Source organism: Podarcis filfolensis (assembly GCF_964270895.1).
Source record: "Podarcis filfolensis genome assembly, chromosome: 8".
In the NCBI taxonomy this organism is placed as follows: Eukaryota; Metazoa; Chordata; class Lepidosauria; order Squamata; family Lacertidae; genus Podarcis; species Podarcis filfolensis.
The window spans coordinates 24,674,875-24,698,070 of NC_139611.1; the positions used below are offsets into that span (position 1 = coordinate 24,674,875).

The following is a 23,196-nucleotide window of genomic DNA, read 5'->3' on the forward strand; positions in this document are numbered from 1 at the left end:
ATGAATTGCCAAGTCTTTCAGCCTCCTAAGAGGCTGGGCAAACTGTGTATTGTGAGAGCAAGTTGTTTGTTTGTGTGTGTGTGTGTGTGTGTGTGTGTGTGTGTGTGTGTGAGAGAGAGAGAGAGAGAGAGAGAGAGAGAGAGAGAGAGCTCTGATACTTACAAAACATGTAGCCAAGCACATCTCACAGACCAGACATTTTAGGGTGTGGTGAGTTTGAATGTTATTATTGGAAGGCACTGGTTTATAGTATGACTGAGCATCAACATTCAGACCTCCGTGAATGTAATGAAAGATACCCAAGTTTTTTAACTATCACACAAACAGTTCTAATAATTTGTTTGCTTCTTTAAAGATCTCTCGAGAGGATCCTGCATGCAAAAAAGCCTTGGAATTGAAATCCAAGAAGAACTTCACAAGTACAAGCCAAACAAGAACTGAAATAATAATAACAACAACAAGAACAACAGCAACAATGATAATAATAATAATTCATAGATCCAAAGATCCCACAACAGAAAAATACAGATATACAAACTACATAAAAGCAGAAAAACAGTAAAGAACAAAAATACAAATACATAAAAAGCCATAGTTTCTAGGGAAGGGGAAGAAATTCATCTGGTTGGCAGAGTTGCACTTCCCAAACCAATACATACACCAAAATGCAGGTATCTTTTGAAATTTGCACTTTTCAGAATTTTGCAATGTAAGCCTTCTAATTAAAACAATGTGTACAATAAATACATATATTAGGGGGACAATTTGCACAAAAGTACTTTAAAAAGGAGCAGGCTGGTACAAAAATGAATTGTGCCACAGAAAACTCATAGAATCACAGAATTGCACACACAAATGAATATGTTATCCAAAATCAAAGGCAAAAGTGCATACCTTGGGTGTAGAGTACATGGAAATGCACACAAATTTGCACACACGATCTCAATCTGATGTGGATAAATAGTGTGAACTGAACTGAAGTTTGGGGTGGGGGGGGAGATGAAATATCTGAAATGGGCAGCTTCATCCATCAGCACATTAGTTGGGATTTGGTATCTATATTGACGTGTGGTTAGAGACAGGTTGTCTCCACCCCCATCCCAGTGCATTGAAAATAATATGATAGACCAACTGTTACTTTTAGTGCAGCTAAGATTCTTCCAAGTTTCTCCTCATCCACTTTCTCCCTGATGATTTCAGTTTCCCAAACTCTCTGGTGCGAATCATGCTTTGGGAATTCTCCCATCCCCTTTTTGATTCAATTCCTAACCCACCCATTAACCCTAGAAAATTGTACAGTAGTTTTGTACAAGGCCAATGCATTACCAAGAAAAAAATCAGGTTTTGGGGGTTTTTTACATTTAGCCAATTTTCTCCTGTCATCACCACTCTCGCCACCTCACCCCTCTACCCTCCTGTCCAATTAAACAACGGCAAAATATTCTTTTTAAAAAATGTGTTAGCGATAATGGAAAATACAGCATGCCCTTGTATGCTCCTCAAACGTAAAGGAGGGTGTTCTGTCTTCACCTCTCTCTCTTTAATCTTTCTTGTGCACATCACTATATATAACTGTCTCTGTAACTTTAAACCTGAGATCTTTTTTTTTTTTATGAGTGACCAAACAGATTGCGGAGGGAGGGCCTTCCTTTCAGGACCACTTTGAATGCCTGCTCAGCCTTCCGTTAAAGTAAAAAACACTGATTCTTTTCTCAGTTACTTTCCCGTCGCTCTTGTCAATGCTTTGGAGAAAGCAAAACTTTCAACTTCTTTGGCAGGCGGAGGAGAACTTGAAAACCCAAGCAAACTTTTTTTGCAAAACAAGAAGGCGCTTGATATAACTGGATTGCTCAAGACCAGACTTTTGTTTTAAAGAGTTTATCGAAGATGTTTATCAAGATGCAGCTCCTTCTTTTCCTGATAGGGAGCTTATCATTCCATGTTCTTGCTGAGGAAGGTAAGGAAAGTTTTCTTAGATATGCAGATGTCCAGAAAGGGATATATCCATACTTTTCTTTTTCTCTTTTTGGTGGCTGGCTGTGTTGTGTGCAAAGTTTTGCTTAGGCTGTGATCTTAACCCCACTTCATTGGGAGTAAGCCTCATTGAAGTCCATAGGTTTTACTGCTTAGTAACCATTTTTAGGATTGCACTTAGTTCCCATCCTATCTTGAGATTCTATTGCTGCAGAATTCAATATGACCGAGGCTGGTAAATTAAAAGTTGTTGGCTTTCGGCGGGTTTTCAAAAGTGCACCAAAGAAATTCCACCTACCTATACAATGTAGCAGAGAGCAAAAGGGAAATAATGAATTAGTTTGCAGTGAATATATACATTATGGACCGTGGCTTCTTTCAGGAAACAAAAATACAGCAGTGCAACCATCCCTGCCTTTTTTCAGGCATTTCTTTAAAAAAACTATGCTTTTTAGACCATATGAATTTTATTTTTTAACCAAATGGTATCTACTGATGTTTTGTTGATGCTTCGGATTATGCTTTTTTAAGGAGGTAATTTAATTATTGTTTGATTTTATACCAGTGTTATATATTTGATGTTAGCTGCCCTGAGCCTGGTTTCAGCCAGGGAGGGCGGGATACAATAAATTATATTATTATTATTATTATTATTATTATTATTATTATTATTATTATTATTTGCAGATACTGATTGATTTTGCTGTATTTTATGTTGTAAGCCTCCTTGATGTTTTATTAAAGTGCAGGTCGTAACTAAAGATAATACATGTCTACTCCAAAGTAAAGCTCACAATTTCATTGGGAATGTGAAAGTAAGGTCGCAGAGGACTGCAGCCAAAATCTCCTCTATTTAGTAATAACATTTTACTATTGGGCAATACTTCATATGGGAAACTTTCCAATCAGACTGCAAATGACGGGGGTTTTTTATTGACCCCTGGTTTTCCTAGGTTGCAGATTCAATTCCCAGAATAGCTAGTTCAAGTGATTTCAGGTATCAGAAGCAGCGGAGATCCAGAAGAGCGGTTGGCAGTGGAGTTGGTCTCAGTAGAAGACAGATTTCATGTATATGAGGAATACCACCACCCATAGCTCAGTTGTGGACAACATGCTTAGATGCCAAAGGTTCCATCTCTTGCCAAAGGATGTCAGATATCAAGCATAGGAAAGACTGCTCTCTTCTCAAGAGCCAGGAGAGATTTCTTCAGCCAGAGCAGATAGTATTGGTCTACCTGGTAAAGAAGCCATGCTGATACTTCCTCCTCCTCCTTTTAATTTATTCTTTTTAAAACAAACACACACAAACCCTTAACAACAACAAAAACCCCAAAGCATACAGTGAAAGTCAGTGTTGGAACACACTGCAATCTAAAGCATAGAATATTATTTAAATCAGAGTAATCAAAAAAGTCTGGATGTCTGCAAAAGTTCAGGGTTCTTCTTCTTCATTAAAAGAATAATTCAGTACCGGTCAGTTGTAAATGAGTCTTTGTGTCTCTGTCCTTTAGCTAGTCATATATATACTTTTAGTCAATTTGGGCCAATGGCCAAACTCTGTTAAGCCAATTCAATAAGGATGTCCCTTGCAAGTCTTTCCAAAACCGGGTTATATAACAAGTCTAGTGGCTAATAACAGATAATCAGCAATTCTTCCTTCTGTATGGGCTCCCACCCCTTTCTGTTTGGTCTGGTCTAAAACATGAAATAGCACATGCTACAATTGTCCCAATTTGCTAAGAATAGTTCCAGGTTTTTGGTCTTGTCCCTGGTAGGACATAGTTTCTAGTTTTGCCTTTTGATGGTTCCATTTTTAAAATATTGTTGCTTATCAGGATAAAGCTATCAATAGCCACAAGTCATGATGGCTATGTATTTCCTCATCGGAAGCAATATACCTCCGTATCCTAGGCACTGACAATTATGTGTGCTGAAAGTGCTGTTCCATTCCTGTCCTGCTTATAGGCTTCCGATCGGGCCATCTGGGTGGCAACTGTGAAAACAAGATGGTGGACTACATGGGCAAAACTCATTTTATATTCTGATGTTCAGGGATCAGCTCTCTTTGCAGGGTCTCTAAGCCAAGAGTGGGGAACCTGCGACACCCCAATTGTTGGTAGACTTCAATGGCCACCATCCCAATAGGCACTGGAGTCCAGCAACACCCCAAGGGCCACATGTTAGCCACCCCTGCTCTGGACAGTAGGCTGTACCCAAGAGCAGACCCATTGAAATAAATGGACATGTCCATTCATGGAGGATCAAGCTGTTGGTGGCTACTCATGCTGATGGCTGTGTTCTTTCCTCCAATGTTGGAGGCAGTAGGCTTCTGAATACCAGATGCTGGAAATCACAAGGGGAGAGATCCATTATTTTAATTGGTCTACTCTGTGGAGGCCTTAGTTGGATGCAACCCAGTGACTCTTGGAATCAGAAAGCACATTGGCCATAGCGCACAGGCAATGTAAAGACAGCAGAGGAGGCAAATGAGAAATCCATAACAGGAAGGCATATTATTCATTTCAAGTGGTTGGTGAACTAAACTCATTCTTGCAAACGTAAAGTAACTGGGGGGTGCAAAAGCAAGCCATAGACTGGTGGTTGTTTTTCGCTTGTCATCCTGTAGGCTTCGTGCCAGCTGCATGTTGGCATAGCACAGGCCCCAGAGGGTGCCAGGCCCAGATGTCAAGAGGCCCAACACCCACAGAGAAGATAGGCAACATGTTGCTGGGTCTGTTGGCGTTGAGTTGGGCTGCCTCCATCAGCAGGCTGAATCAGTGTTGCCCAGAATCAAGGCGTTCTCAGCTGGCTGCCTCACAGATTCCTCCTGTTTCCATTTCTTGGCAAAGGGAAAGGAGGAGGAGGCAGAGACAAGGAAGCCAACATGGAAGGATGCAGATCAATACTGAGGATTGTTGTTTATTTCCAGGATGAGTCCTGGGATGTCTAGCCAAAGATGTCCGTCTTATGACGGACCTGCAGAAATACTTTGTGGCTCTAAGAATGTAAGGAAAGCCTGGTAGACCGGGCCAATGGCCCATCTAGTCCAGCATCCTGTTCTCACAGTGACCAACCAGATGCGTCCACAGTCAGAATTGACTGTAGTTCAGTGGCAGAGCATCTGCTTTGCATGCAGAAGGTACAGATTCAATCCCTGGCACTCCCAGGTTGGGCTTGTAAAGATGACTGCCTGGAAAGTGGCTGCCATTCTGTGTAGGCAATGCTGAGGTCTATGACTTCGTATAAATCCACTTCCTAGGTTTTCTTTTCCGCACACTGTATCAAAAGGAATGTATCTTGCTAAAGATGAATTCTTCTCTTCAGAGGTATTTGTGGGTGTAACCTACAACCCACCTGAAAGAAAACATCCAAGATCAAAATTCAGAGTTGCATTCCAGAGAGACTGGAATTCCTTGGTGCATTCTTGGGGCTTGCAATTTCATCTTCCCGGAACAATCTCACATACTTGGGTCTGAGGCAGCCTCCCGCAACCCGGTGCTCTCCAACTATTTGGGACCATCATTCTTTACCGCTGGCCATGCCGACTGGGGCAGATGAGAGATGTGAACCAAAATATCAGAAGGGAGCCAAGATGCAGAAACATTTCCTGAAAAGTGAAGCAACATGCACTCCAACTGCCCCTAATTACTGATAGCAGCTCCCATTTTCTGGTCTTACCCCTAGTAAGACATTGTCTCTAGAGCAGCCTTTCTCAACCTGTGGGTCCCCAGATGTTGTTGAACCACACCTCGCATCACCCCTAGCTAGCAAGGCCAGAGCTCAGGGATGATGGGAGTTGTAGTCCAACAATATCTGGGGACCCACAGGTTGAGAAAGGCTGCTCTAGAGTATAAGAAGAGGCTGCTGGATCAGGCAGAGTCCAACATCCTGTGCTCAAAGTAGCTGACCGGACGCTTGTGAGAAACCAGCAAGCAGGATTCAAGCACAAGAGCACTCTCACTGTCGGACCAACAGGATGCTGGACTAGATGAGCCATTGACCTAATCCAGTAGGCTCATCTTATGTTCGTCAATTATATGTTGATTGGATCACAGATATCAGTCAGATTAAAAAGTAAAGGGACCCCTGACCATTAGGTCCAGTCGTGGCCGACTCTGGGGTTGTGGTGCTCATCTCGCTTTATTGGCCGAGGGAGCCGGTATACAGCTTCCAGGTCATGTGGCCAGCATGACTAAGCCGCTTCTGGCGAACCAGAGCAGCGCACGGAAATGCCGTTTACCTTCCCGCTGGAGTGGTACCTATTTATCTACTTGCACTTTGACGTGCTTTCAAACTGCTTGGTTGGCAGGAGCAGAGACCGAGCAACAGGAGCTCAGCCTGTCGCGGGGATTCGAACCGCTGACATTCTGATCAGCAAGTCCTAGGCTCTGTGGTTTAACCCACAGCGCCACCCACTTCCCGCAATCAGTCAGATTGCTCGTCTCCAAATATTGTGATGTAGTTCCAGTTGTTGTTGTTGTTTTAAAGTGTATAGAAGTGAACATTTTGTGGGGTTGTTGTTGGCATTCGCCTTTTTTGAGAGACAGTGGAGTACACCTCTGTGGGTGAAGTTAAACACCAGCACTGAAATGACCTGGGCAAGCCTGGGCAAGTATGGAGGCCCTGGGCTGCCCAGATGACAAGACCCACCTCTCGGTTTCACTGATGTGGTCCAAAGGAAAACAGAGCAATACGTTTGGCATCAGCTTGGCTGCAGGAATTGCCAGGAGGCGTACAAGGCACCATCCAACTGCCTTAGGGACTCCACTCCAGATTTGTGTAGGGTTTACTCCTTAGCTTTTTCTTCTCCCAAAGAGTTCCCACAAGGCAGCAGAGATTTAGGACCAGAGTTTTCCTTCTCCTAGATGAGCTACCTTCCCAGGTTGATGAGCCCCATCGTCCCCTAACTTCCCTCTACAGCACATGCAGAAATAGATTTCTTGACCGTTGGACTCACTAATGGTCTGGAGTCTGTCTTCGCATGCAGGGGAAGTCCCTAACTCACTGAGGGTTCGAGACCCATCAGCTACCCTCACCTGGCTTAGCCAGCCAATCTAAGCCATTCCCAGGATTGTGGCTGCTGTCGCATGGTGACAGCTTCTAAGAGCCACAGGTGAGAGCTGAGTGCAGGGTGGGGACCAAAGGTGGACAAACTGCCCCAGAAGGAGCATGACGTGTCCCACACCAGAGGTACTATTCTACAAGAAAAGACATTGAAAAACAATATGTATTTTAGGAAGTGAACAGAGTGCAGAAAATGCCACTTACATGCTTTTGGGGGGATATGTGTTTCTTAATCTTCAAATTCAAAGAAAATTCAAACTCAAAGAAAAAGGTGGTGGAGGAATGGATCTATGATTGAGCAAGTGGGGGGTCTGACACATAACAGAAATAGAATGATCCCTTCCTCTATGAGACGTCAGAAACATCAGAGACGCAGAACTGGAATGTGCTATATCAGATTTTTGGCAAGGCGAAGTGCAGTGAGTAATTCACATCTGCACAAGCCTGCATCTGGAAAAACAAGAGAAATTTGGGAAGTGAGGTCATCACAAAGCCCTCAAGAGAAGAACACTGTATCCGCTGCTAATCCTACTTATCGAGTTGACCCATCTAAATCAATGGATACGACTGATTAGGCCCATTCATTTCAGTGGTTCTGCTCTGATTAGGATTTAACCAGATGCAACCCAATGTTACCTCAAGCCTATTTGGACAGTATAGAAGTACCAGCCTCTATAAATTAAAAAAGGGTAGATTTTTTTTTAATTATTATTTGGTTTTTCAGATTACAATTCTGCAATCGCATATCCAACATACAACATAAAAAATAGATTCCAAAACTTCCCTCCTCCCCTTTGTGGGTCTTATTGTTAATCATTCCCTCCTGCATCTTTTATGATAATCCAAATCTTTTACCCCTCCATTGTGTCCAAATTCACCATTAAACTACGAGTGTTATTCCAATCCTACTAACGATTTTAACTGTTTACAATGGTTTTTAAGATAAATTACAAATTTTCCCCATTCCGTATTAAAATTTTGGTCTTCCTGATTTCTCATTCTTCCCGTCATTTTTGCCATTTCGGCATAATCCATCAACTTGATCTGCCATTCTTCTCTGGTAGGGACTTTATCTTCTTTCCATCTCTGGGCCAATAACATCTGCGCAGCCGTGGTTGCATACAGAAACAGAATCTAAGTTTAAGTCAGTGTAGTCTAAATTAGCAGTGACCATTTATTGCAATGGGTCTACTCTGAGTACGGCCAACAATTTCCAGGCAGAAGATCCTACGTTCATGAGAACAGAATATGGGCTTGTTAGATCAGGTCAATGGCCCATCTAGTCCACCATCCGGCTCTCACTGTGGTTGAGCTGATGTGGGAAGCCTGCAAGTCAGACATGAGAACAGCAGCACTTTGTCCACCTGCAGTTCCCAACAACTGGTACTCAGAGGCATTGCTGCCTCAGATGATGGAGGCAGAACATGGCCATTGTGACTAGTAGCCATTGATAGCTTTCTCCTCCATGAATTAATAATAATAATAATAATAATAATAATAATAATAATTTTATTTATACCCCGCCCTCTCCAGCCAAGACCGGGCTCAGGGCGGCTAACACCAAGTATAAAAACAATTGATTAAAATACAACATAAAAACAAGATTAAAGTACAACATTGAAATGCAGCCTCATTTCAGTAGAAACTCAAATCAAAAACTTTTTGGGGATGAAAACGTCAAATCTTCACCAAGGCCAACTATCCAGACTGGTCCTAGGTGGGCCAGAAAAAAGCCAGGGAAGTCCCCAAATAGGAGTTCCATCACAGAAGGAGAAAGGAAAAAGGAATGAAGGGGAGGGGATCAAGTTGATTCCAAGCCAAAGGCCAGGTGGAACAACTCTGTCTTACAGGCCCTGAGGAAAGAAATCAGATCCTGCAGGGCCCTGGTCTCATGAGACAGAGCATTCCACCAGGCCGGAGTCAGTGTTGAAAAGGCCCTGGCTCTGGTTGAGGCTAATCTGACTTCCTTAGGGCCCGGGACCTCTAGGGTGTTGCTATTTATGGACCTTAAGGTCCTCCGTGGGGCATTATGTAATCTTTTAAAGCCATCCAAGTTGGCAGCCATCACTGCCTCCTGTAGGAGAGAAGTTCTATGGTTTAATTATGTGCTGCGTGAAGAAATCATCAATCCCTGACATCTCTAGCTAGGGCTAGGAATGTCCCCTGCCTTAAAATCGGTAATGATACATTGGGCTAAAGATATTGGCTATAATATACAGTTAGACGAATGGGAGAGGTTATGAAGCTATTAATTTCACTGCTTGCAGTTCGCTTAAAGAAAATGTAATGAAAATTATGTATAGGTGCTATTCAACACCAGTGAAATTGGCTAAAATGTATAGAACAAAAAATGAATGTTGGAAATGTAAGGAAAAGAAGAGTACTTTTTATCATATGTGGTGGACATGTAAAGAGTTAAAAGCTTTCTGGGAAATGATATATAATGAGTTAAAGAAAATGTTTAAAATGCTTTTGTTAAAAAACCAGAAGCTTTCTTATTGGGCATAGTGGGTAAAGAGATACTAAGACAAGACAAAAAATTGTTCTGGTACGCAACAACTGTGGCAAGGATTTTGCTAGACCAAAAATGGAAACAGCATGAAATACCGACAAAAGAACAATGGCAAATGAAAGTGATGGACTTTGCAGAACTGGCAAAACTGACAGGAAGAATCCAGAACCAGCGAGACCAAGCATTCCAAAAAGACTGGAATAAATTTATACTATATTTGAAAGACAGCTATAAGCAACTAACATCACTAGCAGGGTTATCTGAAGATTTGTAAGATGAAATTGCTACCTATTCAGGTTGAGTTATGTAACTTTTTAGGCAATGACATAATAAAAATAGGAAAGGAAGTGAAATTTAAAGAAGCAAAACCTAAGTTTGTAAACCATTAGGTGGGCGGGAGGGAAGTTATTAGGCTCAGCTGAGCCAAAAAGGTTAAATAAGAAGATATGATGTTACATAATGTGATTATATGTAAAACTAATTATAAAAAAATTATAAAAAAGGAATGTCCCCTGCCTGACACCTTCAAAGGCCATTGATAATTCCACACAGAAAATACTGGGCTAGGTAGGCCAACGGTCTGATCTGATAGGTAGCAACTTCCTAGGTTTCTATGTTCCCACATCCTCTCGTCAAAAAAACAAGGAACCAGCAATAAAAGCTGTTGGCCACGGAGACAAGAGTTTTAATGCATTTCCCTGCTTCAGTATCTAGATTTCCTGTTCAGTGAGTGGATTTCCCCCCCGCCTTTAAATATTTGATGCTCAATGCTCAAGGCAAGACTTTTATTAAATATTTGATGTTGAAGTACCACTGCAGGGAGAAGCTGGACTGTACATCATTAGATGTTTTTTCTCCCTCCTTAAAACTTTTGCCAAAAAAACTTTTTCTAATGGATTTAAAAGAGAGAGAGAGAGAGAGAGAGAACATAATATTCAAACCTCATAAAAGCCTTTTGGATCTTTGGATGTAGAAACACATGTTAGTGTGCTTTTGCTTTACTGCAAAGAGAAGCCCAGTATAAAAGATGCAAGCAGTCTGGATCTTAATTTATATTTTTGTGCTAGGGACGCTGGTGGAATTTGATTGCATTCTGCCTTGAACTGAGCAGACTGATAGCTCCCCAAGTAATGTCCAGGTTGGAACAAAGGCAACAGTATTTGCCAAGTCCCATTAGGGTTTACTTCTGAGTAAACACGCACAGAATGGCAGCTAGTTAGCTGGTGATTTAGCACTTCCTAAATATTCCAGCCCATTTCTCTGCTCGGAAAGAGAGCAAAATGTGTTTAAAATTGTGTATTTTGCATAGTGTGTAGGAAACTGTCTTATACTGCGTCAGATCGTTGTTCCATCTAGTTCAGTACTGCCTGCACTGACTGGCAGCGGCTCTCCAGAGTTGCAGAAAGGGAGTCTTTCCCCCCTACCTGGAGATGCCAGGGATTGAACCTGAGCCCTTCTGCATGCAAGACAAATGCTCTAAGCACTAAGCTTTGGCACTTATATTTTGATTTTTAAAAACACACGTAGAAATTTGTATTTTTAATATTTAAGTGCATATTCAAAAGCGCATTTAGATGCTTGTTTAAACAGGTATTTAAATATGTGGGGAGGAAGTGAGAGCTGGACCATAAAGAAGGCTGATCACTGAAGAATTGATGCTTTTGAATTATGGTGCTGGAGGAGACTCTTGAGAGTCCCATTGACTGTAAGAAGATCAAACCTAGCCATTCTGAAGGAAATCAGCCCTGAGTGTTCACTGGAAGGACAGATCCTGAAGCTGAGGCTCCAATACTTTGGCCACCTCATGAGAAGAGAACACTCCCTGGAAAAGACCCTGATGTTGGGAAAGATGGAGGGCACAAGGAGAAGGGGACGACAGAGGATGAGATGGTTGGACAGTGTTCTCGAAGCTGCCAGCATGAGTTTGACCAAACTGCGGGAGGCAGTAGAAGTCAGGAGTGCCTGGTGTGCTCTGGTCCATGGGGTCACGAAGAGTTGGACATGACTAAACGACTAAACAACAACAAAATATGTGGGGAAGAGTGGCAGCTCAGTGGTAGAGCCTCTGCTTTGCATGTAGAAGGTCTCACGTTCAGTCTTCGGCACTATGTAGGCCTAGGAATGTCCCTTATCCAGAACTCTGGAGAGCTGCTGCCAGCCATTGTAGGCAATATTCAAAACTTTATTGCAGTCCAAAGACCCACAAAACAATTTCAAAACTAGACCAGACAGACAGATGGAAGAAACCAAGGCAGTCATTTTGTTTTATCTAGGGCATAATGATCTTTGTTTCTTATAACCTCCAAAAGAAACTTTGCCACGGCCAGTGTAACATCCTTTGACCTGTCTTCCAAAAGATATTTAATATGAGAGGCTTCGGATTTTGCCGGCAAATTTGCCAGTAAGGGTTTGATCAATTGATCCGTTGCTTGCTCATATTGCCCACAATGCAGTAGGATATGCTTCATATAATCCGACGTCCTGAGAACATAAACAAAGCCTATTCTGATAGGGGATGCCTCTCAGTCTCCCATTTAGAACTTCCAAAGGAAATACACTTAGTCTGGCTTTGGTAAATAAACGCCGATAGGTAGGTACAGATAAATTCCTAAGGTATGAGGATATCTGAAAGTCGTACCCATATTGGATTCCAGCTGCGACAGGGTTACAAATTACATAAGATTGGGATCGCAGGTCGCTATGTGAGATGTCCCAAAGCCTTTGTCTCAGGGATTCAAGGGCAGTGTCGTAACCCAGATGATATAAGAGGGATGATGACAGTGTGTAGGCAATATTGAGGTAGATGGGCCAATGGTCTGACTCAGTACACTGGTACCACAGGTTAAGTACTTAATTCGTTCCAGAGGTCCGTTCTTAACCTGAAACTGTTCTTAACCTGAAGCACCATTTTAGTTAATGGGGCCTCCTGCTGCTGCCGCGCCACCGGAGCACGATTTCTGTTCTTATCCTGAAGCAAAGTTCTTAACCTAAAGCACTATTTCTGGGTTAGCAGAGTGCGGAACCTGAAGCGTATGTAACCTGAAGCGTATGCAACCTGAGGTACCACTGTATACAGTATGACAGAGCCCAATGTTCCTATAGCTCATATATTCAAATACAAAATGTCTGCTTATGAATCACTTCCCATGAATTGTCCCAAAGCCATGTAACAAGTGAAACAAGAAGAAATGTGAAATATATAGACGGTAACCATTTCAAGTCCAATACAGGAAAAGATTGTGATAAAAACAACAGCATCAGAAGGCTTGTTGCAAAAGGAAGATCCTTAGCAGGTGCCCAAAAGGAGCACCTTTCTGATACATAATGAGAGAGCGTTCCAAAGGGAAGGTAACACCATACAGTGACCTGATTCCTACCCTGAAAGAACCAGGCCTCCTTTCCTGCAGAGCACAGTGGTGGGGTGAGCATATAAGGGGTGAGATGGTCTTTTGAGTGTCCTAGAAGCAATGGGCAAGAAAGTCAATTCAGTTTGTGCTTAAAGAAGAACCAGGTTAACTCTCACTTTCCAAAACCACGTGTGAATCAAATCCTGCAGAATTTGCACTTCTCTAAATTTCACAATGCTGTTCTCCAGCCAAGTAACACACACACACAAAATGCACTCACTGGTGCTAAATGTGCATATATTACACTGCGCAAAAAATGCAAGTATTTGTGAAAGTGGTTACGTGAATGGTAAGGAGAATCGCTTGCAAGAATATTATCAGGCGAAATGGTGTGAAGAACCTGTATGTGTTAGGAGAAATTCACACAAAAATGTGGATTATCAGGCGAAATGGTGTGAGGAACCTGTATGTGTTAGGAGAAATTCACACAAAAATGTGGATGGATGAGTTTTTATGAGGGCTCTTTGCAGATTCCGTTTGAGTCCAAACCACCACTGCAAGTGGACAATGAAAGGGGCTTCACACAAGTACCGATCAGTTGATTGATGCCGATAACAGGCCCCTTTGGGTTGCGGGGTACCACAACTGGGGAGGATGCAGTTGCACTCAAGTCCTGCTTGGAGGCTTCCCATCAGGGCATCTGGTTGGCCACTGAGAACAGGATGCTGGACCAGATGAGTCATTGACCTCATCCATCAGGGCTCTTCCTACGTTCTTAGAAGAGTGCTATTTTTGACTGCAGCTCTGTGATGAGTGCAATGCATACTTACACGCCTAGCTCCACACCACATGGGCCTTAAATCTGAGGTATGACTCTCCTCTCTCATCGCACCCTCTTTTAAGTGGGAGAACTTCTAATAGTCTGGGAATTCTATTTGCAGCCAGTTATCTGTTGACATATAATAGAAGCTGAGCCTCATTTCCTACTCGGCTTTTCTCTTGTATTTTTGAACCAAAGGTTAACAGACAGAAGTGTCCCATTGCACACCTTTCCTGTCCTGATGGGATGCACAGGGTGATGAGTGATGCATGAATAGTGCTGCATGGTACACTCTTTAAGCCAGGAAACCCAACCGTTCATCGCTCACCATTTACGACAGAGCAAGCACATCCCAACAGCCCATTGCATTGCATTATTTAAAGGGAAGAAACGACTTAAGAGGAGGGTGGTTTTAATATTAAACAGCAAATCTGCCCAAGCTAAACCTTGTTTTTTAATGGGTTGACAAAACCTCACTAATTTATTACATGCGGATGCTATGTTCCTGAGGTATGCATGGTGGACCACAATGAGTTGGAGCGGAGAAGGCAATCCTCTTGTCTTCTTAGAAGGTTTGATCATTTTGCTCTGTTTGTAATTTAGGTCCTTGAATTTCACTGGGTCAGCTCCCGGTTGGATACAACCCAACTAAGTTGGCCAACAGAATCTTGATAGTAGCTCAGTGGCAATATGTAGCCAGTAATCTCAAATCTTAGCCGCTTCTCATCTGTTTCATTTAGCAAGTACAGTCTCACTGGAAGATGAAGCACCAACTACTGACAGCAGAGACAGTGACGTTTCTGAATTTCCAACGGTGAGTATCATTTATAGGGGGATAAGTCTGTTTTATTCCTGAAGGTTATTGTATGTATGTATGTATGTATGTATGTATGTATGTATGAAAATTGCAAACTGCCCTTCATGCAAAGATCACAGAACAGTTCACAACATAAAAATACAAAATGAGAACACAAAATACGTAATAAAACAAAAACAAATGAATAACCCCCCCCCAAAATATATTTATTATGATATCAGGCTGTCCACCCAGCTCTAAAGGCCTTCATTTATTATGGCAGACCATGAAGACCAGACCAAAAAGTATCTAGGTTCATTTCAGTGAGGAGTCCAGTGGCCTCATATTGACAAGCTGAAACATGTGCAGAGGTGGGAAACCAAGGTGACCAAGGGTCTGGGAAGCCTTATGAGGAACGGTTGAGGTTGTTGGGTGTGTTTAGCTTGAAGAATAGAAGACTGAGAGGTGACATGCATCTTCAAATATCTGAAGGGCTGTCACATGGAAGATGAGCAAGTTTGTTTTCTGCTGCTGCTCCGGAGGGTAAGAGCTGAACCAACAGTTTCAAGTGAAGAGAGACTCCACCTAAACATCAGGAAGAACTTTCTGGTGGTAAGAGCTGTTCAACAGTGGAACAGACTCCTTTGGAAGATGCTGGACTCTCCTTCATTGGAGGCTATTAAGCAGAGGTTGGATGGCCATTTCTCATGGATTCTCTACCTGTGATTCCTGCATTACAGTGGGGTTGGACAAATTGCCCCATTAGGTCCCTTCCAACTCTACAATTCTATGATTCTAACAACTTTGTGTTAGAGTCCCAGACAAAGCTGGGTTTGGCTAAGGATTTTTTTTGCTGGGGATGAGGAGGGAAGACTTCAGGGATGGGGGCTGAATAGGCCTTAATTATTCCCCAGGCCACATTTCTTCCCACACCCTGCTTGAGTGCTTTAGCCTGTCTGAAATGTATCCTTTTGAATTGTGATAATGCCACCCGTTTGCCTGCTGGATGAAGGACCAAGTGTGAGTATGCAGAAATCTCCGGCTTTTGCAATTGCCAGAATGTAACTGACTGTGCAAAGGTGCCCCATCCAGTGTGCCAGACATTTTGGCCATTTGCTTACTCAGAAGGTAAAACAGCAGCAAAGTACATACAAAATGCACTAAAATATGTGATGCTAAAATGTGATTGGACTGGGAGCTGTGCCTTCTCTTCTTTTTTTTTGGAATAAATTTTTATTAAATTTTACACAAATATCTCCAATCATACAATTTCCCAAATAACATATTTTCACCTTTTGAACTTCCCTCAGCTTCTCTGACAATCATCCGTATTTAAATTTTTGTCTACGCATTCCTCAAATTTAGTATCGCCTTTTTTAAAAAAAAAAATACCTTTATATCATTTACATTCTTGCAATATTCCTTATTTTTTCACAAAGCTTCTTTAAAGCCCACTAGCGTTGTTTGCTCATCACATACACTCTTCAAATATTCCGAAAGGGAGCTGTGCCTTCTCAAGGACTCTGCTCACCAATGTGGCTCAGCTTTTTGGAACGGTGGTGCTGATAATACCACGGTTGCAGGTTTTAGCCCCATAAGGGACAGCTGCATATTCCTGCATATTCTCTATGGTTCTTTTATTCCATTAAACCAACTGCCATTCCTCCCACATTATTGTTATTGTTATTGATTAAATTTCTAGACTGCTCTTCACCCGAGGATCACGGGGCAATTTAGAATATAAAAATACACAACATGGTAGCAGACAAAAACAATATCCCTCCCCAACACATACACACACAGAGTTTAAAAAGCCATAGGTTGTTTAATTAGCCAAAGGCTTGGCAAAAGAGTGCCCGAAGATACGTTATGAAGATGCCAGGCAAGCCTCCCTGGGGAGCGCATTCCACAAATAGGGAGCCACCACTGAAAAGGCCCATTCTTGTGTTGCCACCCTCCAGACCTCTCGCGGAGGAGGCACACAAAGAAGGGTTTCATATGATGGCTGCAGGATCCAGGTCAGTTTAGGGCTTCCTCTTCACAACCCAGTCAGCTACTAAGCTTCATTTTCCCGGATCCCAGCTTGCTTTATTTATTTATTACATTTATATACTGCTTTTATTTTCCAAGGATCTCAAGGTGATGCACATGGTTCTCTCCCCCCCCGCCCCAATTTCATCCTCACAACAACCCTGTGAGGTAGGCTAGGCTAAGAGATGGTGAGTGGCCCAAGGTCACCCAGTAAGTTTCATGGCTGAGTGGGGATTCAAACCCTGCTCTCCCAGGTCCTAGTCCAACACTCTAGCCATTACTCCATGCTGGCTCTCAAATGTCCTATTCTCTCTTAGGCTGTAATCCTACACATGCATACCCGGGAGCAAGTCCCACTGAAATCCGCAGAACTTCCTTCTGCAAAGACTTCCATAGGATTATTTTGTTACTGTTTCAAAATAAGCTAAGAAATACTGGCATTTGTAACAGAGTTGTATCAAGGTGGATCAGCATTATGCATGTTTTAAGAAGAGAGACATAGAAATGAATTATGCTTGCCTTTGTTTTCCTCTCTTTAAAACATATATATCCCTAAAACTAACAAACATAGTTCCCGGTGACAACAGAAAGCTCTTCCTTGGATGATCTGGTGACCACAGACAGTCCCCTCTCAACCAGTGATGATGCTGAAAACTCAACTGACCCAAGCTTACCAGAATCTGATGGTATGTGGTGTGCATGTTTCTAAAATGTTTCCTATGCAATGTAGGGTCATTTGCAATGGAAGATTTTCTAATGCCCTGGAGAGCTACCTAAATTTAGTGCTTAATAAACAAAACCAAAAACTTTGAAACTCTCAAACCTGCCTAAGATTGCATTTGCAAATGGTATCTAGTCCTCTCTTTTTGTTTGCTTGTTTGCTAATGCACTTAGGAAATGGAATTTTTTCCATGTAAACAAAGTACTAGGGAAAATCTGAAACATTTAAAAATGTCTACCTCTTTCTCTCACACACATATATGTGAAAGATTATGATTCAATTAATAAGACACATGCTGCTTGCAAATTTTAAAAGCAATAAAGCATAATGTAAAATCAGAAAAAGAACAGTGTGCTACAGCAATAGCTATTCAACACCAGCAAAACGCAAGGAAAACTTGTTGCAGAATAGTTTTTTATCTGGCTAGATGGAAGACAGGCAAGGCTATCAACTGCAAACTGTATCCTTTCCTTAGAGCCATCAACCATTACTGGTTCCAACAAAAGTGAACAGGAAAGGTTTTCCAGATACTCACTGCAGTGAAATACGTCACTATACTCACTACAGAGAAGCTATATTCAACAACCCACGTAGTTTTCTGCTCCTGGATACATTAAACACTTGAGTGTCTTTTTCTTCTCAATGTAATGGGTCTTAATGAAAGGGTGTTGCTTGTTCTAGCAAAACATACCATCCATAGGCAGCAAAAATCAGCACCAAATTCATAGAATTGTACAGTTGGAATGGCCCAAAGGGTTCATCCAGCCCTGCAATGCATCATAGAGACAGAGATTCTGCGGGTGACACTCAGTTTGCATGGGGGTTCCCCCCCCATGCACATTGGCGGAGCATGTCCTGCAGCATGGCAAATAGACAGGGATGATGGGAGTTGTTGTATGTGGGTGTGACGGCCAGGACTCCCTATTCTCAATGCAGACACTATCATTTTGGCTTCTTTTTTTTTTTTAACAAATCACAAAGCGGTTTAAAATAATTTTAAAAAATAAATACATCCCTGCCAGTTTCCAGGAAACCAGCTAGTTAGTCTAGCCAGCCATTGGAAGAGTGCTCCTCGGGCTGAGATTTCGGTTTCAAGCCAAAGGTGAATTAATAGTTACATAACAATGGTATTGGGTAGCATCCCAAATTAGCTATCTGGTCCAAAAGTATACTGTCATCTCCTTGGCCCATGCCTGGTTCCAGTCCAGGCGGACGACTGAAGCCAAACTTAATCCAAAGAACAGCACTGAGTGATTAGGTTCCTTTCTTAAATTACCTTAATCCGTCTTTGAACCTACAGGCATGCTAATGAGCCTCAGCCCTCTCATGTAATGAATCCGGCAACAGGCCCTCTTTCCTGATGAAGTAGGAACCCTTTTCATGTTCACTGGAAGGCAGCCAGATTCTGATTATTCCAGAGAAATCATTGCTGGCTACTTAGCACCACTGTGACACCTCAATCCCTTGTGCACTGTGGACTGCAGCACAGGAAGGAAGCCTCGAGGACATTAAAACAGGAGCATAAAGATTTGCCAATCTGCTTGCACAAAGCTTACGTAGAGGTTCAATTATATTGGTTATTCATTCTGATTTGTTTGATGGGAGATTATATGACAATCGGCATTCACCCTAACCAGCATGCACTTTTCAATGCATTTCCCATCACTGCAAAAATGTCAGTTCCTTTTTTCTAAAGGGAATCCGATGATTCTATGATTCTAAGTGAATGCTACTGCAGGGGGCTGGACTAGAGGACCCTTGGTAATCCCTTCCGTTTCCACAGCTTTATGATTCCATAGTTGAACCATGTGCTGTGTGTCCACGAATTCCATGTGCTATGAGAGAGGGAGAGTAGGGTTGCCATATTTCAAACAGCGAAAAATCCAGACAGCTTTTTTCTTTTTGGCCAAAAATGTTGAGCTTTTATTTAGTTTTGCCCAAAGTTGAGTTCTTTTGGCAAAATTGCAAAAATGGCACTACCCATTTCCGCCCGGACACTGCTGCCGAATGAAGTATTCTGTATATGTCCAGGAAATTCCTGCAACCCTAGGAGAGGAACTTTTCTTTAATCACTATTAATCATCCAATTATTTTTTGCTCTTGTTTTAATTTACCGTATATGCTGCTCACAGTATACCGTATTTTTCGCTCTATAAGACGCACCAGACCACTAGACGCACCTAGTTTTTGGAGGAGGAAAACAAGAAAAAAAAAATCTGAATCTCAGAAGCCAGAACAGCAAGAGGAATCGCTGCGCAGTGAAAGCAGCAATCCCTCTTGCTGTTCAGGCTTTTGGGATAGCTGTGCAGCCTGCATTCGCTCCATAAGACGCACACACAGTTCCCCTTACTTTTTAGGAGGGAAAAGTGAGTCTTACAGAGCACAAAATACGGTATTTTGTACCTGGCTCTAACCAAGTGCCTTTGCATCTCCTACCAGCTTTAGATGTGAAAAGAGATTTCAGAAGGAAATACTGTAGGGGGCAAACAGCTTCACACTGCCCTCTGCCCCTGGTCCAGACCCCCCACTCCCTGGTAGCTAAAAACAGACATCAGGCAATCTGACCATGGATCTCACCAGCCTAGTTTAGCTCAGAAGGCTCTCCTTCCCCACCTCTGCCACAGGCAAGCACTAATAACAAATGTAGTGTGAAATGTTCGCATCAAATTTCCAAATTAGATGCTGTGCCCTGGTTTCACATTCCATCACAAGGTCTGACTTCAGAAGGCTGCGCAGCTCACGGTGACACTTTATTTCAAAGTCAGCCCCCGAAAAGCTGACGGCTGCGTCTGTGATGACGCGTGGAGATGTCCTCCTGTGGGTTTTGTACAAAATTTGGAGCGACTCCTGCGTTTTCTTTCGGAGGTCTGGGTTTGTTTATCAGCTGGATACAGAACTGCATGTTCTTAATTCTCCGTGTGGCACATGCTTCCACCAGCCACATTCCTCCCACATTCCTCAGGAATGACCTGACCTCGATAAGGTAACAAAGCATCAACCAGGAAAGGACTGATCACATCCCGGGCACATACCTATAGAATGACATTTCCAACCTAGCGGTTTCATTTTGCTTTTTGTAACTGTGAATCGTTCCCTCACTTCTCCTACAAAATAAAAAAATAAAAATCTGAGAAATGACTATAAAAAGGGATCAATGTGCACCTTGAGGCTGAAATCAAGGTTGAGTTGTATGTAAGCTACTCCCCAAATACAAACAAGCTTCTGAGACCTGTCTCCAGGGTGAGTGTGAGATGAGAAAACCTTACAGTAAAACCCAAGCTGGAGAATAATCCATAGGTTGCCATCCTTGACAAAATGCAACACTGGAGAGGCTGAGTTAGTGACCCATATCCTCCTGTTTTGCTCCCGTTACCAAGATCTGAACAGAATCTTCATTAAACCCCTCTCACCAAATCTGCCAGGATGATCAGACACATTTTATGCCTTTCTACTCCTCTCAGATCAACGTGCATCTACTACTCTCAGGGTTGCCAAGCAAAATCCACCAGGAACTGACCCCAGGGATGTAGCAATTTTCCTCTTTGGAGTTCGTGGCATGACTGTAACTTTCAAGGTGTCGATGCTGATTTGATGTTGAACTTGGCCATTTGAATTCCCCTCTCTGCAGATGGCCTGGAAACGGCTACACTGGTTGGCATCATCTTTGGAATCATTGCTGCTATCGCAGTCGCCACAGGGATTATCCTTTTCATTGTGAAGAAAATGGGGAGGTACTCGTAAGTATCGCACAAAGCAGACACTGTGGCAGGGCTTTCCAAACTTTTCACGTTGGTGACACACTTTTTAGACATGCATCATTTTGTGACACAATAATTCAGTTTTGGGACGTGGGTGGTGCTGTGGGTTAAACCACAGAGCCTAGGACTTGCCGATCAGAAGGTCGGCGGTTCAAATCCCTGCGACGGGGTGAGCTCCCATTGCTCGGTCCCTGCTCCTGCCAACCTAGCAGTTCGAAAGCATGTCAAAGTGCAAGTAGATAAATAGGTACCGCTTGGGAGGGAAGGTAAACGGTGTTTCCGTGTGCTGCTCTGGTTCGCCAGAAGCGGTTTAGTCATGCTGGCCACATGACCCGGAAGCTGTATGCCGTCTCCCTCAGCCAATAAAGCGAGATGAGTGCCGCAACCCCAGTCGGCCACGACTAGACCTAATGGCCAGGGTCCCTTTACCTTTACCTAATTCAGTTTTACTAGCAAACCGGGGGTTAAACTAACCCCTTTCCGGCCCCTGGAGGAGTGCAGGGAATGTTCAGATGAAAAAACCTACACACTTCAGCCGACACACTAATGTGTCACGACCCAGTTTCGAAAGCTCTGTACAATGGTGCAGAGATGAGGAGAGACTCAGTTCACTTAGACTTCTAATATAAACCTACCTAATTCACACTTCCCAGAGCACACTTTGTACAATGACATTTTGCCTAACGCTGCTAAGGCAAGCATAGAAACTATATTCTGGCAAAATAACTGCCCTCTCCATCCTTGCTTTTCTTCTTCTTTTTAACAGTCCCTGAAACTCACTGAAGAGAGAAAGAGGAAATACATCAGAAGATTTCTTCCTTTTTTGAGTGAGTCTCCTCCCATGCTAACCATGGAAGATGATCACGGACAAATAGCAATTTGAGGACTTATAAGCCCACGGAGGAGATCTCACACAATTTCCTGGAGCAAGCTTTTTAAAATACAAATATGCCTTAAAAATTGAGCATTTCTTCACCTAAAATAGATACAAGAGGGGTGAGGTGGGGAAGATTTTGTAGGGAAGATTTTGAAAAGAACAATGCACAAGGCTGTCTCCTAACAGTGCTGTTTACAGGCAATCTATAAAAAAGTATGTTGCTAGTAGGAATTCCTGAAAAAAGATGGTTTCTGCACTTTGTTTCCTATAGGGCTGGCAAAATGGTAGGGTTGCCATATTTCAAAAAGTAAAAACCAAGACACCTCAAAAGTTGTAGAGCTTTTTAAATAAAAACCCCAAAATTGTATTTTTAGAAAAAACCATCAGCCCTAAAAATGGTGACCTGAGGCCCTCCAGATGTGTTTGGACTCCAAATCCCATCAGTCCCAGCAAACATGGCCAATGATCATTGGGAGTTGTAGTCTAGCAATGTCTGGCAGGCCAGAGGCTTGCCAATCCTGCTATAGGGATGACTTTGGGCTGCAACCCTAAACCCGAAGAGTAAACCTCATTAAATTAAGTGAGTCATACTTCTGAGCAGTGATTTATCAGGCTGCACTGTTTGCTGTTTTTGTTTTGTTTTTCAAGAGACAGATCTCTTTCAAAGTCATTTTTAAATAATAATAATAATTTATTATTATTCTGCTCTCTTTGGGGAGGGAGAGTAAAATAGGGTTGTGATAGATTCTGCACTGGGAAATTTTGAATTTTGGAAACTCGGATTTTACAAACTGCACTGGGAGATTCTGAATGTTTACAATCAGAATAAATTGTGCCAGAAAATGCTTGTTTTATCCTGCTTTCGAGTTTAAAGTCTCCCCATCTGCCTTCAAATAAATTGAAGGGGTCTAGATTGGCTTCCATGACTGCCTTCTTCCAGTGCTGGATTTAGGGCCATGTGGACATTTCCCCCTGCAGAAGGCACCAAGCTGAGGGGGCGCAAATTGAGAAGATCCATTTGGGGGCACAAAATATTGGCCATGCACAGGGCGCACCATATTACAAAATACTGCTGAAGTCTGCACCTGCCCCTTCTGACCCAGGTGAATTTATTTTATTTTTACTGAATCAAACTTATTTACCACTTGATTGTAGTAAGACCTCTATGCAGTTTCAAGAAATATTAGAAATTTAAAAACAGTTAAAAACAATTAAGAACATTTAAAATTAACAGCAAAAGACTTTTTAAAAACACACACACAGAGAGAGATGTGGAAATGTGGAGAACAAAATTGA

The 23,196-nt window shown here is 42.5% G+C and overlaps 1 protein-coding gene across 1 annotated transcript; it reads left to right on the forward strand.

The window, feature by feature from the left end:
- The first annotated feature begins 1,610 nt into the window (after positions 1 to 1,610).
- PDPN (podoplanin) lies at positions 1,611 to 22,743 on the forward strand. The gene is made up of 5 exons (XM_083629043.1): positions 1,611 to 1,957; positions 14,458 to 14,531; positions 17,116 to 17,230; positions 20,894 to 21,002; positions 21,790 to 22,743. The coding sequence occupies exons 1-5, from the start codon at positions 1,888 to 1,890 to the stop codon at positions 21,794 to 21,796; spliced, it is 375 nt and encodes a 124-aa protein (XP_083485169.1). The 5' UTR covers positions 1,611 to 1,887; the 3' UTR covers positions 21,797 to 22,743.
- The last annotated feature ends 453 nt before the right edge of the window (positions 22,744 to 23,196 follow it).